Below are 21,481 nucleotides of genomic sequence, written 5' to 3'. Positions count from 1 at the left end.
ACTATAGTAAATAAATAAATGTTCCTAGACCAGTGTTTCTCAAACTCTGCTCCTCCAGGTGTTTTGGATTTCGGTTCCCAGAAATCCCAGCCAGTTTACCAGCTGTTAGGAATTATGGGAGCTGAAGTCCAAAACATCTGGAGAAGCATAGTTTGAGAAATTCTGTCCTAGACCATTCAGTGGGGCCATCATCTTTAATCCTGAAACTTTCTAAAGAGATACTTGATAATCAAACCATTTCTGTTTGTGAGTTGTATTCTCTAAAGACTAGTAAGCACAGAATGGATGGGTTGCCAGAATCATGATTTCAAGTTGCACAGAACACTGTATCACCAAATTTCAACAAAATAAAGTGGTAGAATATTAACTATGTTTCTTTACCTTATCGGTCTTCCAAACACCTTTGTATTTTCTTCACACCTCCTCAGCCCTTCTTCATTTATAGATAACACCTGTATATGTACATACATAAAAAAGAGCAAAGGTGTTGTAAGGAGCTGTTGCAGGAGGACCAGTGATGAAATCTTGGCATAGAACCACTTCTGCTGACTGTATTTCAATTGTATTTGCATGCTTTTTAAGCGGTTCTGTTATGAAGCTAGAGCCGGTTTGATGTTCATACATTTGTAAATTCAGCTTTAGTCATGAATGCCTATGTTTCTTTTCTAAGAATTTCCATGTGTAATAATCTAATCACTGACTTGGGAGTAAGTCCCATTGGAGTCAATGGCTTGCCTGGATAGGAATCCCAACTCAGGACAAAGGCAGGGCATAAATTCCATAAATTATCATCATCATTCACTATTACTATCCTTTTCAAGTTCCTAATCACTAAACTTGGAGATTTATGTTTTTCCAATTCCACTCTTAAACTGAGAATAGCTGGGACAGTACTCAAAGAGCACGCGTATACATAAAGGGTCATAAAGGGTCATAGAATCACAGAATTAAAAGAGACTACAAAAACCATCCAATTCAACCTCCTGCCATGCAAGAAAAACACAATCAAAACATTCCTGACAGATTTTAAGATCATTTTCCTGTTTTTATAGCCAGACAGTGATTTCTATTTTGTTTAACATTTGAATGTAGTGGGATCTCAAGAAGCTATATGTCATTATTTTTGAGCAATGTTTGCTAACTTACTATTCCTATTTCTTAATATAGTTGGGTATTTTCCCCTAAAAGTGAAACACAATGCATTTTTGCCCTTTTGTTTCGCTGCCTTATAGGATGGAACATAGCTTTGAGGTGCAGAATGTACCATATTTTCTATAATTTGACGGTGCAGAGTGTATCCAGAAATAAGGTCAACTGAGAAATCTTTTTCTATGCATAGATACATAGACTGGAAAAATCTAGCAAGCAGAAACAGATGTCCTCCAGCAACTTAGGAACTTTAAAAGCAGAGAGAGAGAGACTAGCCTAAAATGTTGCATATTATCCTCTATAAAAACCAGTTGCCTTTAAGGCACTTACATAGCGAAGCAAGGCTTCTTCTCCAAGAGCTCGGACTAAACCTTTAGTGTCCATCTGGCCAAGCCTCAGCACATATAGGGGACGCCCATCTGGACAAGAAAGAGGAAAAACTATGGTGGTTACAGAAATCCTTTTAGGCCCATATACAAAAGAGAGGCAGTAGAAAGCTCTCCTTTGTAGGAGCACCCTGAGTTAGCAAGACTTGCTTGATGATCTAAATGTCCATAAAATTCATAATCTTTCAGGCTGCAAAGAAACCCAGGATGTGAAGCGACACCCTCACTTTGGAACTCAAAAGAAACTTGTGTGAGAAGAGAGGATATGCCATTTACAATGAATTCATATAAGAAATAGTACCACTAGCTTGACAGAACAGCACAAAAAATTAGGCTGCACAATCAGAAATAGCTTCTTTTGTTGAAGCAGTTGTGTTGTAGTTTCATGGTTCCAATAGCTGATATTTCAGAAACAGCAACCATGCAAAAATTGTGTCATGCTGCAAGATAAAAGCCAGAGCTATCATTCAACCTGAAGTGTCAGACTCGATGGATAAAAGGCAGTTTTCTAAAAGTTTGTCCAAATCTGTAAAGATGCAGTTCTGGAGCAATGAATAAAAAACTTGGCAGAAATGCCTTTAGCCATATAAAAAGTTCAGATATTTCATTTTAACTATGAAATCACAACTAGTCATATGGAAATGGGCATCTAGATCCTCACTTTTTCTCCTCACATCCTAGGGCAAAAAAAAAAATCAGTTTATTTTCCACCAGGTGAGAGGTTTTGTGAGTTTTTAAAGTTCCTGTTGTGCAAAAATAACAGCTTTTGTTTAATGTTTTGTGTGAAATAGTGTATTTTGCACAAAATTCAATGTTTCTGAATTTGAACAAAAATGCCCCCTTCTTCGAAACACACTTTCACACACTGGTCGTTTTTCCTGTGTCGGCATGAAAAAAAAAGCCAAGCAGCAGATAATTGAAACATCCTTTCTGTTGAATATGAGAAAAACAGTAAATATTCTTTACACTCATACTGGGGAAGGTTTTGATATATTTCTCCATCATGAGGACCAAACACACGACCTTCACCTCCAGCCAAGCCAAAATTCTTACAATTTCAGGGCTTCAATAGATTTAACAAAGTTAGTGAAAACACCTTATTTAAAACAGCATGGATCATTAACTCATTGCCTCACTTTTTTAACAAATGTTCTCTCTGTATATGGAACATGATTTCCACTTTCTCGTCCAATTATGCTTGAAGACAGATTGAGAGCTCAGAACCATTTTGCTTCTATTGTAGCAGCACATGTTCAAATGCATTAAGAGGCATTTAGAAATCCGTAGAACTTTTTGACTCCACACAAAAGTCAAACTGAATAATTTTGAAATGCTTTTTAAAAAAATCTACCCTAAGATACAAGATATTATTCTATCTAATTGAAGTTTAGAGGGAGCTATTTGACCTCTATGTGTTTCAGAAAGTTTGAATTAACGAATACGGTAATGAAAATGCCTGAAGAACTGAAAGGGAAACATCCACTGGCTGAAATTCTTTTGCTTATTATATAGAGAAGACCCATTCAATCAATTGTTGAAACATGAGACAACACATAGATTACTCCCATTAATTCTGCAGGAGTAAAATTACATTTAAGGCATTGCATGTCTCGAAGCTTTAAGCTATCAAAAATATCAACCATTTCAAATCTCTAGACAATATCTTGGAGGGTCATATCCCATGGATCTCCTATCAAATGCCAAAAAATGACATTTGTTCATCCAAGTCCTAAAATGACTAACAAATGTCTGAAGTAAGATTTTTTTTTTTGGCCAGACTGCCATTTATCACAAGCATAAAAACCAATACCATTAGAAATCTGTCAACATTTAGAAGGTGTTGCAGATACTGCAGTTCTTTTTGCTAGCGATTAACATCACTCCCCCTTCTAAGGAATGTGGCTAAGGCCCCCTGAATGAGGGTGAACCATTTTCCAGGGAAAACAAGGAACACAACATCTCTCTTTCCTACAATATCTAGCATTATACCACTCTAAACCTGCCTTCCTGAAATTTTAGAGTATTACAATAGCATGCCTCAGCACTTAAGATACTTAACTCTTATGTAATCACTTTCATAACTAAGCTTTATCTATTTCACACAAAACTGGATTGGGATGAGCAGATGCTCTCTAGGCACGAAGATATCCATGAAATAGATAAAGTAACCCAAGGTCAGAAATGCACAATTTATACAAATTATTCACTTACAGCTGGCAATTGCTGTGTCAGGGTCTGAGATGTGCCTAGTGACTAAATTAATGGAGACAAGTGAAGTCTGTAATACTGGAATGAAAAAGTTAAGAATGCTATTCCAGATAATCTAAACAAAAGAGAACGTCAGCTTTTTATCTTTCTATGATAATGAAATGTTAGCTTGCTAGAACATTCCTAATAAGGGTCTTCATGTTTATTATTCTGCTTTTCTCCTCTCACTTGCTGTACATGCTGTTCTTCTGTGTCTTCAAGTTGATTGTGACTTTTGGCAATCCCTTCCTACAAGTTTTCTTGGCAAGATTTATTCAGAGGCGGTTTGCCACTGCCTCCCTCTGAGGCTGAGAGAGAGTGACTTCCCAATGTCATGCTGCTGGCTTCCATGGCAAAATAGGGATCTGAACCCCAGGTTCTCAGAGTCCTAGTCTACCAATCGAAACAACTACGCCACATTGGCTCCCACACACACTTCCCAAGTTATCTCTTGTAGCAGACCGGCAATCCTTGTTTTTCTAATGGGCTTATTTGTGCACATTTGTGTTTTCCATCTCTTTTACACTGAGGAAGCTCTTAGCTTTGGTTTGAAAAAAGGTCAGTACTGCTCAGGTCAAAATAGTTTTAAAATTCTGCTTTCCATAAAGATAATAAACAGGAAGATTTTGGGAAGACGGCATATTGGATACTTTCAACAGAAACCATAACTGCACATCCACTGCATACAGTGATATGGAGAACAGCAGAATGAGTGTTGTTTTTACACTGTGCATTTTGATCATCTGTGGCTTTTTGATCATCAATTTACATTTCTTAAGCAAAAGGGTAGGGGGAGATCATAACTTCTTACAATACTTTGTGCAGAGGTTGGTGCATAATGACTAAGATCAAGTGATTCAAGGTACATAAATTGGGATACCTACAGCTAGATAATCCATGCCACAATAACTTAGGATCTCTTTTGAAAGCCACACTGATAACTGAAGTCTCTCAGTAAAGTATGCAAAGGGCAGCCTGTGGGCCAGATATAGCCTTGCAGCCAAGAATCAAGTTCTAAAGCTGACATTTGCAAAATTCAGTTTTGCTCTCCCAGGACACCCCAGGAATCTGCCAGAACCCACAATAATTGGATATAAACCAAATGCAAGTGAGGTCACTTACTTCCTGTTTCATTGTCAGCTGATCATAGGTGAGTGGGTTCTGGCACATTTCTAAGTTATAGGGGGATAGGGGAGGAACAAAACAAGTGTATTTTGCAGTGAGTCTGAGCCATGGTTGTAGAGTGTGTCTTTCAAGGAAAAAATATGCCTGAAAAATTACACACACACACATACACACACAAACATATATATAGTCTTTAAATGTCTAGGCTTTGCTGCACCAGTGGGGGAAATGGGGATTTAAAGGTAGGCCCTGCTCCTTCTGCTCATCCCTGCAGTAGATGAACCTTATCTTCCACTCTGGCTGGCACTCTGGGACTTTTCTGCTATAAAATGCTTTCCGTAAACCTGCCACTATACCTTTGTCATGGTGATGCCAGCCTCCCGCATAGTAATCTTGTAGTACTTGGGGAGGATTCCAAGTATCCAAAATGTAATCAACCTGGTGCTGCTTGCGCCATGTTAATGACTGACACAGGATTTCCCTAGCTTTGTCAATGTTGAAATCCCTGGCACGCAAGAATCTCAAGATGTGCTCATCCTTTGGAATCTGTAAAAGAAGATTATCAATGACTGAAGGTTTATTACCGAGTCTTGCATAAATTCCTTTGACAAGCAGTGAAATATCCATTTTTCATACATATTGCAGAAAACTAGGGTTGATATCTTTAACTGATGGTCAATATTTAAAATAATATCTGATTATATGCAGAAAATAAGTAAAATCAGAAAGAATCACAGTAAGAAGAAACTACATAGGCCATCCAGTCCAACCCCCGCCATGCAGGAAAAGCACAACCAAAGTATTCCCGAAAGGTGGCCATCCAGCCTGTTTAAAAGCCTCCAAGGAAGGGGCTTCCACACACTCTGAGGGCAGAGAGTTCCACTGTTGAACAGTTCTTCTTATGGTCAGGATGTTCTTCCTAATGTTCAGGTGAAATCTCCTTTCCTGTAATTTTAACCCATTTGTTTATACTTTAATCAAAGTCTATACTCTGCAGTCCTAAGCAAAATGCTCACTCAAATTAGACAAAAACACTGTATATTCTTTATTTAGGTTATATGCATAATAGAAGGAGCAACCTTGAAGGAACGCCCATTTCCTTCCTCATATAACTTAAAAAAAATAGGCAACTGATGAAAAATGTTATCATCCATCCCTACACAAGTTACACAATTTCCAGATGGGTGTTCTCATTACAATTCCGGAGTGACAAAAGGAGGGCAACTTTTGAAGTTATCTGTCAAATCAAACTCTCCTGAAAGGAATTTTTGAAATTAGGGTGAGAGAGGATGAAAGAAGCCAGGAAGGGCAAACAAATGGCTCATTTTAAAAGGGGTCCAACGTCTTCTACTATAAAAGTATAAGCAAGCTATTGGCTACTCTTTAAAGCGATATCAGGAAACAGTCATTTAGAAAGGGCCAAGCCTATACATAAGCATACACAGAACTGTGTATATGTGCAAAAAACAGCCTTTGTTCCTTTTTGTATTGGTGAAAAGCAAACACTAAATCCTTCCACAGCACTGCTGTCCATATACTCCTAGTAAGGAAGAAATCATACTTCCAAATATGGCTCAATAACACTTAGCTATAACTTGCAAGGATCTGCAAATGTAAAGTATGCTAATAGTAGTGACTTGCCTTCTTTTTTCAATCTATTGCCAGAAGCTACCCTTTATTTTATAATATCCAATTGTATTAATATTTGGCCAGGAAAAAGAGGATAACAGATAAGAGGTAAGAAACTGGCTATGTGTGATATATATACATACATTGACCTTCAACTATGTGACTAACTAAGACTGTTTCAGGGATGTATTCTAATGCACTTTTGAACACTGTACAGTGAGAATATCATGGAATTTGTTAATGGTTCCCAGTCCTCCTTTTTACTCCCCTAATTTAACACAGTAAAAGTGGTTATTCTGTAGATCTTTTATAACCCTGGCACAGAAAAGGATCTGTATGCCATCAATCTAAAACATTGCTTTCTTTAAGTATAAAAAACATCTGGATTCTGCACTCTGGAAAGTAGATTTAAAGATTAGATCTTTGTAACCACAAAAGAATCAACCCTCAAGGCATCAAATTCAAATTAGTTCAAAGCCAGTTTATGTAAGTATCCGTTCCCATGGATGGTATACCAAACCACACAGGCAGACAAATAGGAAGCCAAGTAAGAGGATAGATTCTTACTTTGCCTTTATGTGTTTCTTGGAGCCACTGCCGAAGCCTGATGAGGCAACTCTCTTGAAGTGGTGTCAAATCGCCCAGATACCTTTTGATGTAGTCTGCATCTAGCTTGTCTGAAATGGCAATTATGCAATCTTATTAGAGGAAATAGTGCTAGACCCATTAATGAATGGTTTTCTGAGCAAAACTTCACATGGAATTGGCCATTTGCCATTTACAGAGCAAACTGCAATTTTACAGAGCCCAGATTGCATTTTATGTAAGTCACCAGCTGCAACTTTGAGTAGCCCTTTTAGATGAGCTATTTTCGCTTTTGCCAGTCCAACCTTCTAGTGTTCGGTGTAACTCCAGAGATTGGCAAGTGTCTTCTCCACGCTACCACCAAATTAGTGAATCAATCAAACCTAACTGTCTACTGAACCCCAACAAACAATTAAGTTTCAGTACCAAATGGGGAAAGGTAACATATTGGGATGGGGGGGGGGGGGGTTAGACTTTCCATACAGCTGCTAACTATTTGGTGATATTCGAAATAGTTCAAATGACAACGGTAAGCATAAACTAGTTGCATAAGAAAGCGTGACAAACAACGCACCATCAGGTGTTCCAACTGTGGGATCTGATACATTGTTGCAATTGTTCATTTCCTTAGGACTCAGCCCCTCTTTCATGGTGGCTTCAGGTACATTGACTGGAGAGGACAGTGGACGTCTCACATGAGATACTCCGCGTTCAAAGGTGAATTTCACAGGAGGAGTCCAACGAGGAATCCAGGTTATTCCTTCCTCTTCTAGCTGTTTCAGGTAATACTCTATTATTTCCTTGCCCTTGAAAGGAAGACAATGCTTCAGTCATAATCAGAAAGCTACTGGAAACATAGCAATACTATGTTCCCTCTGTGGGATGCTACATTCTCACCTAAAAGAGAAATGTGCTATTAAGCACCAGCTGCTAATTTAGCACTGAAGCAGCAATTAACACAGAGAAAATGAAAGAACAGGACAGGCCTCCCCAAGAACACAAAGAAACTGCGAAGAAAATGCAAATATCACTCTGGTCTATAATTTCCTGGAGCATGTCATCCCAGACATAACATAGGCTGTTATGTATCTCCTCCAGATCACTGCTTCTTAAACTGTGAGTCTTGACCCCTTAGCTCAATATTGGGGTCACAAAAAATAAGGCAACAGGAAATGTTTTTGAATGCCACCCATTTACACAAATCTGTTCACAACAACATAGTGTTTACAGTGAATTCTGCAGAAGATGCTTCAGCAGTGTTTCATATAAAGGAAAGTCAGCCTGTTTAGCAAGCCATATAAATGCTAGTTTATTATCAGTAAATGTTTGATTTTTATATCTATTTTATATAGTTATATATCTAGGGTCGCAAAAAGATTTCTCGGGCAAGTGGAAAAAGTTTAGGAAGCCCTGCTCGACATATAGTTAAAATATGGACACAATAAGCCATACTTCTTTTTGGCAGGTTACTTATTTATTGGTGCCCTAACTTCTGTCTTTGCAAAACATCATCCTAATTCCTGTCAATCAAGCCATGCCTGCCATTGGGCAGTTATCTGCAAGGCAGGCTTCCTTGATCCAGTGGAGGCTGCAAATCCAAAACATCTTGGGGGCAATAGATTGAAAAAGACTGTTTTATGAAGACTAAAAACAGAGGTTGTTTTGCTTTGGTACGACAGTATACGGTTTATTCAAAATCTTCATTTAAGCAACGGAACAGATCTGCCCATACTGTCCTGATTAGAATGTGCCACAGCATGTGTAGAGAATGAGAAAATCCAAAAACCACAAAGGGATAGCAAGATAATACACAAAGAAAAATCCCAAATGCACTCAGAATTACACCCAGAACTGTGGCAACATCCAAAAGTAGCAACAATATGTCCTTAGGCATGATTCAACAGACCAGGGACCAATAAGCATTACAGCTCACCTTTTTAATATTGCTGGTATATTGTTTCATGGCGATCTTTTCTACTGTGCTTTCAAAGCCAAAGAACGATTTGATATCAAGGCTTGCAGACTGTTCAAAACATGTCCAGTCTTCATTGTCAGGGTGCACCTAAGAGTTGAGAAACAAAGCTGAGAATTTAAGTGTAAGGAAAAAAAGATTGTTAATAGGATGGTAATTCTCCAATGTTATATTTCCTTCATAAATATTGCTTTTTTTCTTCATAAATAAAACTTCATGGTCTCTCATACATTCATAGCAACAGAAACGCTTGCTGTGAAATCAGCTGCAATATAATATAATGAAAACGAATGAACAGAAAGTGTTTTGAAGATGCTCGCTTGAAAGTAACAGTACACTCTAGGGATGATGAGATGGCAGAATTTGAATTTTAAAGGTTACTGTTCTTATGGGTTTTAATTCCCATTTCAAGCTCTAAAAAGGTTGGGTGTAAGTAGCTTGTTGCTCCTCTGCCCTCCAGGTGTTTTGGATTTCAACTCCAGAAATCCTAGCCAGCTTCCCGACTATTGGGAATTGTGGGAGTTGAAATCCAAAACACCTGGAGGGCTGAAGTTTGCCCATGCCTGGTGTATTGTCTTTATAAAATACTAACTAGCATGGGACTGAAAACATTTACATTAACTCAAGAAAATCTGAAATGGTTAAATTGAAATGGCATAGCCTTTTGTAGATTCATAATAAACATTACTCAAATCAACAACATTCAGATAATCATTGCCATGTTTGCTGGTAAAACAAAGAAATGGCACTCCCTATGTGCTTTGCTATGAAGTGAGTGTGCAGGGTTTTATCAGTGTCATCAAAGGTTACTGACATGGATGGGGCTAAATAAACTGCATTTTGATCAATTATACAGCCTTTCATCTTGCTTCATATTTCCGTTTTTCTTTTTTTTAAAATGAAAATGGATTCTTTGAAATTTCGCAAACATTGATTTAATAATATGTCATCCACCTATGGCTGTGCATCAACATACTAGCAGGTAGAACTTTAAAGTCACACATATGCTGAACTAGAAAGAAAAAGCAATGGCAATACTTTTGAAAGCACACGGGATTTTTACCTGTTTTTATTATCCAAACACAAGAATTTCAAATATGACAGCACTTTACATAAAGCATTGTGGGATTCCATTCAAAGCAATAACATTTAGAATACTGTTAATTTCTATATGGAGTCAAAATCAGATCTCCACCAAATATCCTGTTCACTGCATTTAATCCAGTCGTTACTCACTGTGTAACAGCAGCGTTCATTGATAACAACTCTGTTTGAGAAAGTTTCATTGTAGGCCTCTATGTGCAAAGTGCGTTCTCTTCTGTTCAAGGAGTTCTTTTGAATGAAGTAAACATAATCTACTCCTGCAATCTGAGAGGAGAGCAGAGACTAGGTTATTAAGCAGCGACAGCCTAGTAGAAAACTATTTTAGGATTTAAAAAAAACCCAAATTCAGTTACCTTTTTCAGGAGTCGTGGTGCATCTACATCCAGTTTACAGCGCCTTTCAATCACATGGATAGCTCTGTCCTCGCTCATGAATTCACTCATGGTATCACTGCCTACAAACATGGGGATGAGGGGGCAGGTGGGAAACCGTTTTTCATAAGCCTGTAGTAAGAAGAAAAAGAGAACATACTTGAAAGATTTTACCAGACTCTCCAGACAGCATTTCTGTCTGCTTAAGTTAAATTTATCACAACTGTTCTACTCACTTCAATATTAAAGCCTATTAAATATTAAAATAAGTCACTGGGTGTTTTTAAAATATCTATCAATCAACAGCAGTACGTGGCACTACAGTCCTTTAAAAGAGACTAATTTTCATTCCTTTAGAGAACCACCTTGAGAGCTTGCCCAAGTGCTTCCCTGGGGTCCACTCAAGACAACAAAAGCCTGCGTCTCACCATAACAGCTGTTCCCAAGCACAGCGGCTCCATTTATTTAACGAGACGACAATATAGCTTTTATCAGCTTCTAATTGTGCTCAAGAATATAATGCTCTTTATTATGCTACTCTCACAAAAAATGGCCGCAGTTGGACAACTAGATGATGTTTGTTTGTAAATCTATGATTTATTTATTTATATCAAAAAAACATTTAAAACCCAGGAATAAAAAAGCAGACTTCAGAGATTGCAAGACAATGCAATTTCATGAAACCCCAGGCATTTCTTATTCTAAGAAATGCACAAAAGAACAGTTTTGAAGGGTATACTAAACAAACGCATACTCAGCCAAGACCATAATATTGTAACATGAGGGATTACAGCAGGATGCTTTTATCCTATGCTATTTTTTTACTTTTAATTCAAAGGAGTTTGTATTTGGTGATGGCAACATGGAAAGACCAGGGGACCTGAAGTAATAAAACTAGCAGCTGGGTGTTACAAGTACTGTATATTCTTTCCCATCCCATAGAAATCAATTCCCCTGGAAAAGGAGGTCTTCATCCCTAAAGGAATCAATATGAGATAGAGATAGTTGGGAAGGAGAAACATATGGATCTTAAAATGGCTAGTATGGTCAGAGACTCAGTCGAAGCTAAAACTGCAACTTCAGTCTGATGGCATGCTATCTGAAACATGGTTTGTGCTATTGGGACATTCTTAGTTCTAGGTACAGTAGTAACTCTGTCTAGATTGTAGTGCTTCCGACTGCAGGGGAGGGTTCACGTAAGAATACTGTTTTGCATTAAAACATATACACATACATTCAAGATACTACAAGGCCCTACATCTCCTTCTTGCTCTGCTTATGCGTCACACACTTTCCTTTCCTATACAGACTAGCACCATTTACATCAGATTAAAACATTAAAAACATTCCCCATCTCTTTGTAGACAAGCTCAGCGTGTGAGAGTGTGTAACAAACAGAACCATTCATTCATTTTTAGGAAACTGGGGTGCAGTTTAAGCTAGCATGTTTGTGAAGAGATTTAGGCCTTGATTATTGTTTTTAAATGAGATGGGACCAATTAAAATGTTTATGACTTTTTAAGAAAATTAAAACCCAATTTATTTTATACTAATAGAAAAACTCATTAAAATTGAACTTTACCCACTCAGCTCAGCAAGAAAGTCATGTTGCTTTGAAAAACAGTAACCACTTGATTTTTTTAAAAAAAATCTTCAAAATGAGTAGAGTTATTTTACTGTTTGGGCCTTGATCTTATGCAATTGTGAGAAGGAACTATTTCCCCAATGAAATTATTATTGTAAGACAAAACTACTTTGTTCTTTTGTTGGTATTTGTATTATTTCCTTAAACTACCTTGGGCACACTTCTATTTAATAAATATTTGCAAATCAAAATACCAACTTTGTTTACATATCAAAGGCATGGTGTCACTTAGCAAGGTATTTGTGTACAAAATACACTGTGAGAAAAGAGCAAGACGGCACAGAGAACGGCTGGTCAGTTGCATCCTCAGCTTGTACTAAGATCTCTCCCAAAATTCGAAAGCTGCATAAATAGTATGTCTTATGTGTATTTTTAATTAAATTTTGTTCCATATGTGCCCATAATCTCAGTTATTCCAATGAATTAACTAGAAACATTTTCTTCTTTTGAAGAAAATTTGATTAGGATTTCTACCATATATGATCAACAGAACCAATCCCCTTGTCTGGAATACTGGTTTTGTTACACATCTAAAGATGCTGTAACCAAACTTTATTTCACACGCATGCATCAAATGTATTGAATTCAATACACACAAGCAGACTCTTTATATTCATTTTTTTCTTCTGCAGTAAATTTAGGTTGTGACTTCTACCATATGGGGTCAATAGGAGCAACTATAGCCACCTTCCTGTTTGCAATACCAGTTTTGTTACATAGATTATTTAATAGACAGTTGATGTTCTTGGGATTCTACCCTGAAGTAACACAAGTCTAAAGTTGCTGTAGCCAAATTTTATTTAATACACATAGGTAGAATCTTATATACATTTTTTTTCTGCAGTGAATTTGGTTGGGATTTCTATCACATAGAATGAATCAATAGGAGCAACCTTCTCCAAAAAAAGCTTTTGTTTTCTACACTGATCATTCAAGAAACAGCTGAGATTCTTGAGATTCCATCTTAAAGCAAAACAAGTCTATAGTTGCTATAACCAAATTTTCTCTAAAAATACACACATTTTTAACACGATGTGTTCTTTACTATGTTCCATGGTGAGTTTGCTTATAACAAAAAAGGGACAGGGTGTTATGTTCTGTACTAGGGGGATATTGTGCCGTAAGGATGTTCTCAACATGAAGTTGTGGTTGTAACATATTTATAGTATATTTGCTCTTCTGACTATCATGTGTTTCTTTACAAGAAAAAAATCACTGAGCTACTGCGATCAATTTCGCAGTTGATTATGGACATCCTGTATTAAGTTAAAGCAGATTATTTTCTAACTCTGTTCATCGTACAATTAAAATAAGTTGATGGCTGGTACTTTTTCTTAACACAATGCCATAATGATTGCAAACCACTATACCAATTCTTCAGATAATGAATACAAACAATACATCACTAATTCTTTTGCATCTTACAGACTCATGAGCACAAAGTGAATTTTGCACACCCTGTATGTCAGGACACAGACCCCTTTGAAAGAGCCACACACAAGAAGTAAGGACAACAAATGTTTATTAAATGATATTCTGAACTTAGGAACACTTAACTTCGGTGTTCCTGGTAAACGTAAATGTCTTTTGCTTCAAGCAAGACAAAAATGCAGGAACAGAAAATAATCCAGATTATCCTGCTTGATAATCCGTCTTAACTCCAGCCAAGAGTTACTGACACTATGGTCACGCCCAACTACGGTACGGAAAGCCAAGAAAGAGCCAAACGCACACCCGTAGCGAGAGCAGACGACACCGTTGTCCAAAAGCCAGGCCGAATTCAGGAACCAAAGAAAAACCAACCGGGAGTAGCGATGCCGTTATCAGGAGCCAAACCGAATTAAGGGACCAAAGGAAAACCAACCAGGAGAAGCAATGCTGTCATCAGGAGCCAAGCCAAATTCAGGGACCGAAGGAAAACCAACCAGGAGAAGTGATGCTGTCGTCAGGAGCCAAGCCAAATTCAGGAACCAAGGGGAAGCCAGGAAACACCAAACCAGGAACGAGCGATGCTGTCGTCAAGAGCCAAACCGAAGTCAGGAACACGAAGCTGTACAGTCAGGACCCAAGTCCAACAGAAGAACAGGCAGCGACAACCCAATGTCCAAAACGACACCTTGCCTTCTGCAAAGAGTCTTTACTTCCAAATCCACTTTTAACTTACGCATCGTTATCCGACGATAATGAGGCCTCCGCCCTGTCATCATTATCCACAGTTGATCTTGATCCCATACATGAACCTCGCCCATCAACCCTCCAGTCCCTCCATCTTTGTTCAAGACTTAGATCTCCCCATGTCCCTGGTGTATCAGCAGTTTGCCAGTCCCCTGATGCACCCCCAGAAACTGGCTCTGCATACACATTTGCTTGAGTCCAATCTGCAGCACTTTCCATCTCACTCCCAGACCCATCATTCCCAGAAAAACCCTCAAATGTTTCATCTTCCGTGGGAGCAGTGAGTAAATCCCAGATCATCTTCCTTTCCCTTTCCTCATCTGACTCTTGCTCCCGAGTTGTCCTTTTAGTTCCCCTACTCTCTGTTAACCCATCTTCTTCCAGCATTGACTCCTCATCGCTAGAGAACCCTTCAAACGTTTCTTCCTTGGAAGGAGCCATAAGTATTTCCCGGACCCGCTTTGTTTGCTGTTCCTCATCAAACACCTGCTCACCATTAGCTCTTTTCCTCCTGCTAGCAGTTCTACTACTAGTAGTAGTATTGCCCCCTGACCCAACTACAACACTGTATATGATAAAAACAAGCTTTAAAATTATATGCAGGTAGAAAACAATTTGTCTATATATTTTGTAGCTTAAATATGTGTACAAATCTTAAAGTCTGCTAAATTCCAACCCTTTATGACCCATGTGTCTTCTGAAAAGCAAACATTCACAGTAAAAGCATCAACCAAAAATCATCACTCCCATAAACAAAAAAAGTTTAACCTTCTTACTGGAATATTTAGAATAAACTACACCCCTTTCCTCTGGAACATTTACACTTTCTCGTATTATAACCTACTACTGTTCGCCAAGAAACAAATTTAGTCAAGATAGTCCAGCTTGACAACTTCAGGCATTTAAGAATGCTTTTATACTACAATGCTCAATCATGGATGGATGGCATGAAAGTGAGCCTTTGAAGAACCTTTTTACATTTCACCCTCCTCCCCCCAAAACCTACTGGTTTACACCAAGATAGGTTGCCCTTTCCTGGAAGCTGCATATATTTTCCAGTCCTTGTTTGCAGGATGAACATTATCATAATTTAATATTATTGATCTGGATGAATTTGCAAATTATGGTTTGCTACAAAACAGTATGAAAGAGAAATCTATTATGGCCAAGACTCGTTGCCTTTGTATGTACCTAGCACTAAACCACCACTTGCTATAGCATTGTAAGCCAACCCATTTTAAAAGTGATGGGTTTTGCTTTGATATTCAGTAGTTGCATATGTAGGATTTAATTAGTCAATTAGACTAGTTAAATCCTGCATATTGACTAATATTTAATTAGTCAATTAGACTGCTACTATCTAAAGACAATTGATTCTCTGAATATTGCTGCAGTTTGACTATAATTCAACTTTAGCTTAGCCATTAATTCACTGAGAAGGGTTTTCCATCCCCTGATGAAATCTGATGGTGAAGAGTATACATAGTACTTCACTGTGCAATTCAGAACCACTTCTACAGCAATAATATATTTAAGCCTGTAAAGATTTCCTGTGACTGTGTGTACTTCCATTAGTCTGTGTGGTATGGTGGCTTGAGTATTGGACTACAACTCTGGAGACCAGGATTCAATTCTCCTTCAAGTGACCTTAGAAAAGTCACAGAAAACCCTATGATAGGGTTGCTTTAGCTTTGCCATAACTCAGAAACAACTTGAAAGCACACAACAAGTGTGTACTTCTGAGGGAAGGTTTTATTGCCAATTACTGGAATAAGCACAGTATATTATGGTTTGTCTAGTTGACATCACCCTCCATGTATAATCTTTCTGCATCTTTCTTCTGCTGCTAAGTCTTTTATATTTCTATGACTATTAGAGAAATAGGAGCCCCGATGGCAAAGTGTGTTAAAGCACTGAGCTGCTGAACTTGCAGACCGAAAGGTCCCAGGTTCAAATCCCGGAATCGGAGTGAGCGCCTGCTGTTAGCTCCAGCTTCTGCCAACCTAGCAGTTCGAAAACATGCCAATGTGAGTAGATCAATAAGTACCGCTCTGGAGGGAAGGTAACGGCGCTCCATGCAGTCATGCCGGCCACATGACCTTGGAGGTGTCTATGGACAACGGCTCTTCGGCTTAGAAATGGAGATGAGCACCAACCCCCAGAGTCAGACATGACTGGACTTAACGTCAGGGGAAACCTTTACCTTACCTATTAGAGAAATGGAATACAGTGTTCCCTCATTTATTGCGGGGGTTACGTTCCAGGACCACCCACAATAAGTGAAAATCCACGAAGTAGGGATGCTATGTTTATTTTAATATTTATACATTATTTTAGTAGTTATACACTATTTTAAGTCTTTATCAACCAATTGTGTGTTGATAAATCGCCTCCTCCTCCTCCTTTTGCCGCTTGGGCTCCTTTTCTCTCCCTTCGGCTTCTCCTTCCTCCCTTCCCTAGGCTGTAAATTGTAATCTTTTATTATTTATAATATTCATTTAGATTTTATTGAAAAACTGCGAAACAGCGAATCCACGAAAAGCAAAATGCAAAGTAGTGAGGGAACACTATAACTCCACAATGGTTTGTGATTGGTAGTGCTTGAAGCTATCAGTTACCATGGAAACAGCTTGTTATTAGCCCCTAAGTATTCTATTATAACAGGCAATATAATGTTTTTCAAATGCAGTTTTGTAGTTGATTCATCACAGCATAACTGATGAAGATATGGGAGAGACCAATATTTCATTCACAGATTAAAACATAACAAAAAGCCCAGTTTTCCTATTGTGACACATCAGACATCAAGATAGTCATTCTTGGCATATTGCAAAAAAACTTTAAAAAAACTACATTAAAGATAATTTAAAAAATTATGCACTCATTTAAATTACCTTTAATTCAGTAGGATTGATGGGTTGCCAAATAGCAAAGCACCAGAACAGGGGAGCCCAGAAAACCAAGTTTCATGTTTCTAAACAGAACTTCTGTTCCTCTACAACAGGGGATCTTAAACCTTTTCAGCCATGGAGCCCTTTTTGAAGCAAGATTTCTTGTGAAGCCCCAATAAATGTTTATATATTAAAGTATATATTATAGTATATGTATCAGGCATGGGAAAACATTTTGACCAACATAAACAGTATTTCAGTGGAAGACCCAGAGGCAATCCAGTCCAGCCCCCTTCTGCCATGTTGGAAAAAACACAATCAAAGCACCCCCAACAGATGGTCATCCAGCCTTTTGTAAGAAGGAGGAGGAGGAGCAGAAACCCCAGGGGCCATCTAGTTCAACTTCCTTCTGCCATGAAGGAAAAGCACAATCAAAACACCCCCTGAGTGGTGGGAGGGAAATAGGATTTTGGAAGCAAGCAAGGCAAGGGGGAAAGGATCTGGATGGTGAGGAAACGAGGCTTTTGGGGGCAAGTTAGGTGGGGGGGGGGAGCAGGAGGAGTAAGAAAGAGGAGGGAAAGCTTGGAGCAGGAAGACGAGAAGGGCAGGACGAAGCCCCTCAATATGCTTCGTAGAGCCCCAAGGGCCCCGCAGAGCACACTTTGAGAACCGCTGCTCTACAAGATTAGAAAAACAATTACTCTACACTGAAAGCTAATAACATAATGTACTTTGCATTGTAACCATTCTTGCTTGCATTTAACATTGCTGTGAATCAGATTGTTAAGGTAGTTGATTGAGTTCATTTAATTGGTGCCTTTTCTGTGTTCTTCTATCAGTCTCTAAAGCTTAGTTTTTTGGATTATAGTCCTTATCAAATATTGTTTTGAATTTCTCAAATACAGCTTGAAAATAGAACTGAATGAGATTATATTGTAATTTTATTCAAAGACTATATAATATCACAGACAGACAGACAGAGATATAACAATAGAACACACGTGTCAAATCTATCTTTAAAAAGAAACCTGGTCAACATGACAGACTAGATATAGACCTCTCGTGTGAACACATAACAATTTATGCCAACTCCATAATTTCATAGGACTTTCTTAGGCAATTAATATTCAGAGATTGTTTTGCCAGTTCCTTCCTCTAAAAATATATTAATCTCATCCATATTATTATTAGGTTTTGCTCTGTCCTTTGGCTATGAAAATGTAAATGTTAAAAATGTGGCAGATGCAATATCATGTGTAGTAAGTAATGCTGGTCTGAACATAATGTAGGCTGCTTAGTGAAAATGGAAAGAGAAGTAGTCTCAATTTTACTTTGTATAGTTCAGAACCTGGATTTTTCTCACAAAAGCTCTGTGTGGCATGTAGTGCAGCACTCTGTTTCCAAGGGTAATTTGGGGTATTCTACAATATGACAAAAATCTATCATCTGCTGATCTTGAACAACTGCTACACATATTCCTTCCTCACCCCCGGACACATGCAAGCTTAAAATCTCAGTTCAAGCCAGGAAAATGCAGAAGTTGCTTAGCAACCAAAAGATCTAAAATAATATCAACTATTTGTAAGCTGATTTCAACTTGTACAGTCAGGTTTTAATAGGGTGCATCATATGGACCTCTTATTTCTTTAAAACACGACTTTCTAATGACACAGTTTTATGCTCACACCACCAAAATCCAGCATAAAGTTTGCCTGTGACTCTAATGCATAATAGCAAATCCGCTACACATTCCAAACAGTAAAACACTGTTATTTTATTTCCTTGCTTTATGACAAAGAAGCATTACATGCTATCTCTCTATCACAGGATATGTATCAGTTCATGTTCAAACTTCTACAAATTCTATAGTTTGTCATGTTTCCTCCTGAAGAATAGTTGTATATGAGGAATTTCATATACTGAAATTCTAGGTTGGTAGAAGCTGGAGTTAACAGCAGGAGTTCACCCTGTTTCCTGAATTCGAACCGCCGACCTTTTGGTTGGCAAGTTCAGCAGCTCAGCGGTTTATCCCACTGCACAACCAGGGGTTCCTCAAACATCTAGAATCCTAAAAATAAGATGTACTTGGCTCATCTTAAATGAGCATTAAACATATAATAATAATAATAATTTTATTCTTGTACCCCGTCTCTATCTCCCCGCAGGGACTCAGGACGGCTTACAAATGCAAAAGAGTATACATACAAAAACATCAAGTAAATATACATATTTACTTGCATCTACATAGCCAAAAGTGAGACGCACATTAGATTTGATGGTATGTTAGAATTGTGCATGTAAACCCACTTTCTTCCATCAGGCTGAGGCTAGCAAATAAAAAGACAAATAAAAGGTTCCTAGAACAAATCAAGCCTACATTTTCCCTAGAGGCTAAGATAGCTAAACTACAGTGGATGAATTAACTCAACCAAGGAAGACATGGCTGCCCTGAGTCTGTAAGACCTGAGCAGGGCTGTTGGTGATAGGGTAATTTGGAGATAATTCATTGGGTTGACTTGACAGCAGTTAAGAACAATGAACCTGAATATGTCCTGAGTACAGGACCATAGATTAGCATCATATTTTGTATCATGTATTCATTTTGTTTTTAGGCACAAAAAATATACAGCCACTTTGAGTCTCCTTGTGGAGAGAAAAAGCAGGGTATAAATAAACATCATCATCATCATCATCATCATCATCATCATCGGAAGGAATGCCTGATAGTTTTGCAAGCTCAATGATCACAGCATCGTTAACAGTCTGCCAACAGTAAAGATGGTGATAAAATCCAGCACAGGAGGATAATTTCAAGTGTCCTTCTAAAAAAATGTTCTTATATTGGGGGTAGCTAAGAGGTACTGGGGGAAGAGAGCTGCCTAAATGGGATGATGCTCACACCGGGGGCCTTTGAGAAATGCTGCAGCATAGGAAAGCCAACTGTTTCTCTTGTAAAATAAATGCATACCTGCTAAGGCAACTGAATCTTGTCCAAACACTGCCAAATATTACCCAAAGGAGAGAAAGCACTGGTTACTTTCCCTTTGTTGGCAATACACATGCTTGGTGATTCCTTTACCAAAACAAAAACAAAACCTGAAGTTGGCATATAGTAGCCTCCCCAACCCTATTCAGTCAAATGCTTTGACCTGCATTTCTCATTGTCCTTCATGACTGAATGTATTGGTTGCAGTTACTGGGAGCTGTAATAAAAAAAAATCTGGTAGCTAACACATTGGTGAAAGTTTGTATGAAATAACTGGAAAATGGCCTTCCTATGGTGCTGTTTCCTTGTCAATTGTTTTTTATTATTACAGTATTCTATGATCCATAGTACTCATCCTGTAGAAACCTGCAGCAGACTCTAGCAGGCCCTAATGCAACAGGAATTAAAAATGGAAGTTATATTATCAATATTGTACTAACAGAAAATACAGTAGTTGAGTAAGCTAGGCTCAAGAGGTGACTGAAACTTTTGGGTTAAACTACAGAGATAAAGCCACCCCCTCCCGTTAGCTTCCCCCCCCCCCCCCCACACACACACATATTTTTTTGGTTTCACTTAGCATTTTTTGCCACTTAAATATACATTCTGGGCTTCTTCTCAGCTATCTCAGAATCATTTTTACAGCTTCACATCACTCTCTCCTGGCTTGCCTTTAATACACCATAAATGGAAGGTAGGACCAAAGAGGAGTAGAGAAAAGTCCTATATAGCTCAGGCCTCTTCTCTTATGAGCCTCCCAAGATATAAGATCTGATGGGAGGAACTTCCCTCTGTCCTACTGCCTTCAGGGATTCCAGCTGGTGGGAATATAGGAGAAGGCCTTCTCTGTGGCTGCTTCCACATTTTGAAAACCCCTCCCTACAAAAATTAGGAAGCCTTTTTGTTGTTCTTTTAGCAGCAGGTTAAGACCATCCTTTTCCACTAAACCTTTGGAAACTGATTTTACCAACAGCAAAGAGGGGCTTTTATTGTGCTATGTTTTAAATTGATTTTCAAGCAAGATTTTAATTGGTTTTGTTGTTATTTAAATTTTTAATTTTAAACCTATTTTTGTATATTTTAACTTTGTTTGTATTTTCTGCCTTTTTGTAAACTGTCTTGATTCCCAGCCTGACAAAATGACAGGATCTAAATAACTCCTGAAAAGGAAGACAGCATCAGCATCAAAACAATGCCAAGAAAAATCTGATCTTTT

The 21,481-nt window shown here is 38.2% G+C and overlaps 1 protein-coding gene across 1 annotated transcript in view; it reads right to left on the bottom strand.

The window, feature by feature from the left end:
* Positions 1-21,481, bottom strand: part of sec14l1 (SEC14 like lipid binding 1) — a 47,779-nt gene that overhangs the window by 11,283 nt on the left and 15,015 nt on the right. The window contains exons 3-10 of the mRNA XM_003217183.4: positions 10,551-10,700; positions 10,330-10,461; positions 9,055-9,183; positions 7,696-7,927; positions 7,104-7,213; positions 5,264-5,453; positions 1,480-1,568; positions 382-452 (exon numbers count right to left, since the gene is read on the bottom strand). Of these exons, the coding sequence (XP_003217231.3) occupies positions 382-452; positions 1,480-1,568; positions 5,264-5,453; positions 7,104-7,213; positions 7,696-7,927; positions 9,055-9,183; positions 10,330-10,461; positions 10,551-10,700 (1,103 nt within the window). The remainder of the gene's footprint in view (positions 1-381; positions 453-1,479; positions 1,569-5,263; positions 5,454-7,103; positions 7,214-7,695; positions 7,928-9,054; positions 9,184-10,329; positions 10,462-10,550; positions 10,701-21,481) is intronic.

The sequence above is a fragment of the Anolis carolinensis genome, chromosome 2 (assembly GCF_035594765.1).
Source record: "Anolis carolinensis isolate JA03-04 chromosome 2, rAnoCar3.1.pri, whole genome shotgun sequence".
Classification (NCBI taxonomy): Eukaryota; Metazoa; Chordata; class Lepidosauria; order Squamata; family Dactyloidae; genus Anolis; species Anolis carolinensis.
The sequence above is the reverse complement of the archived record's forward strand: the minus strand, read 5'-3'. Positions and strand labels throughout refer to the sequence as shown.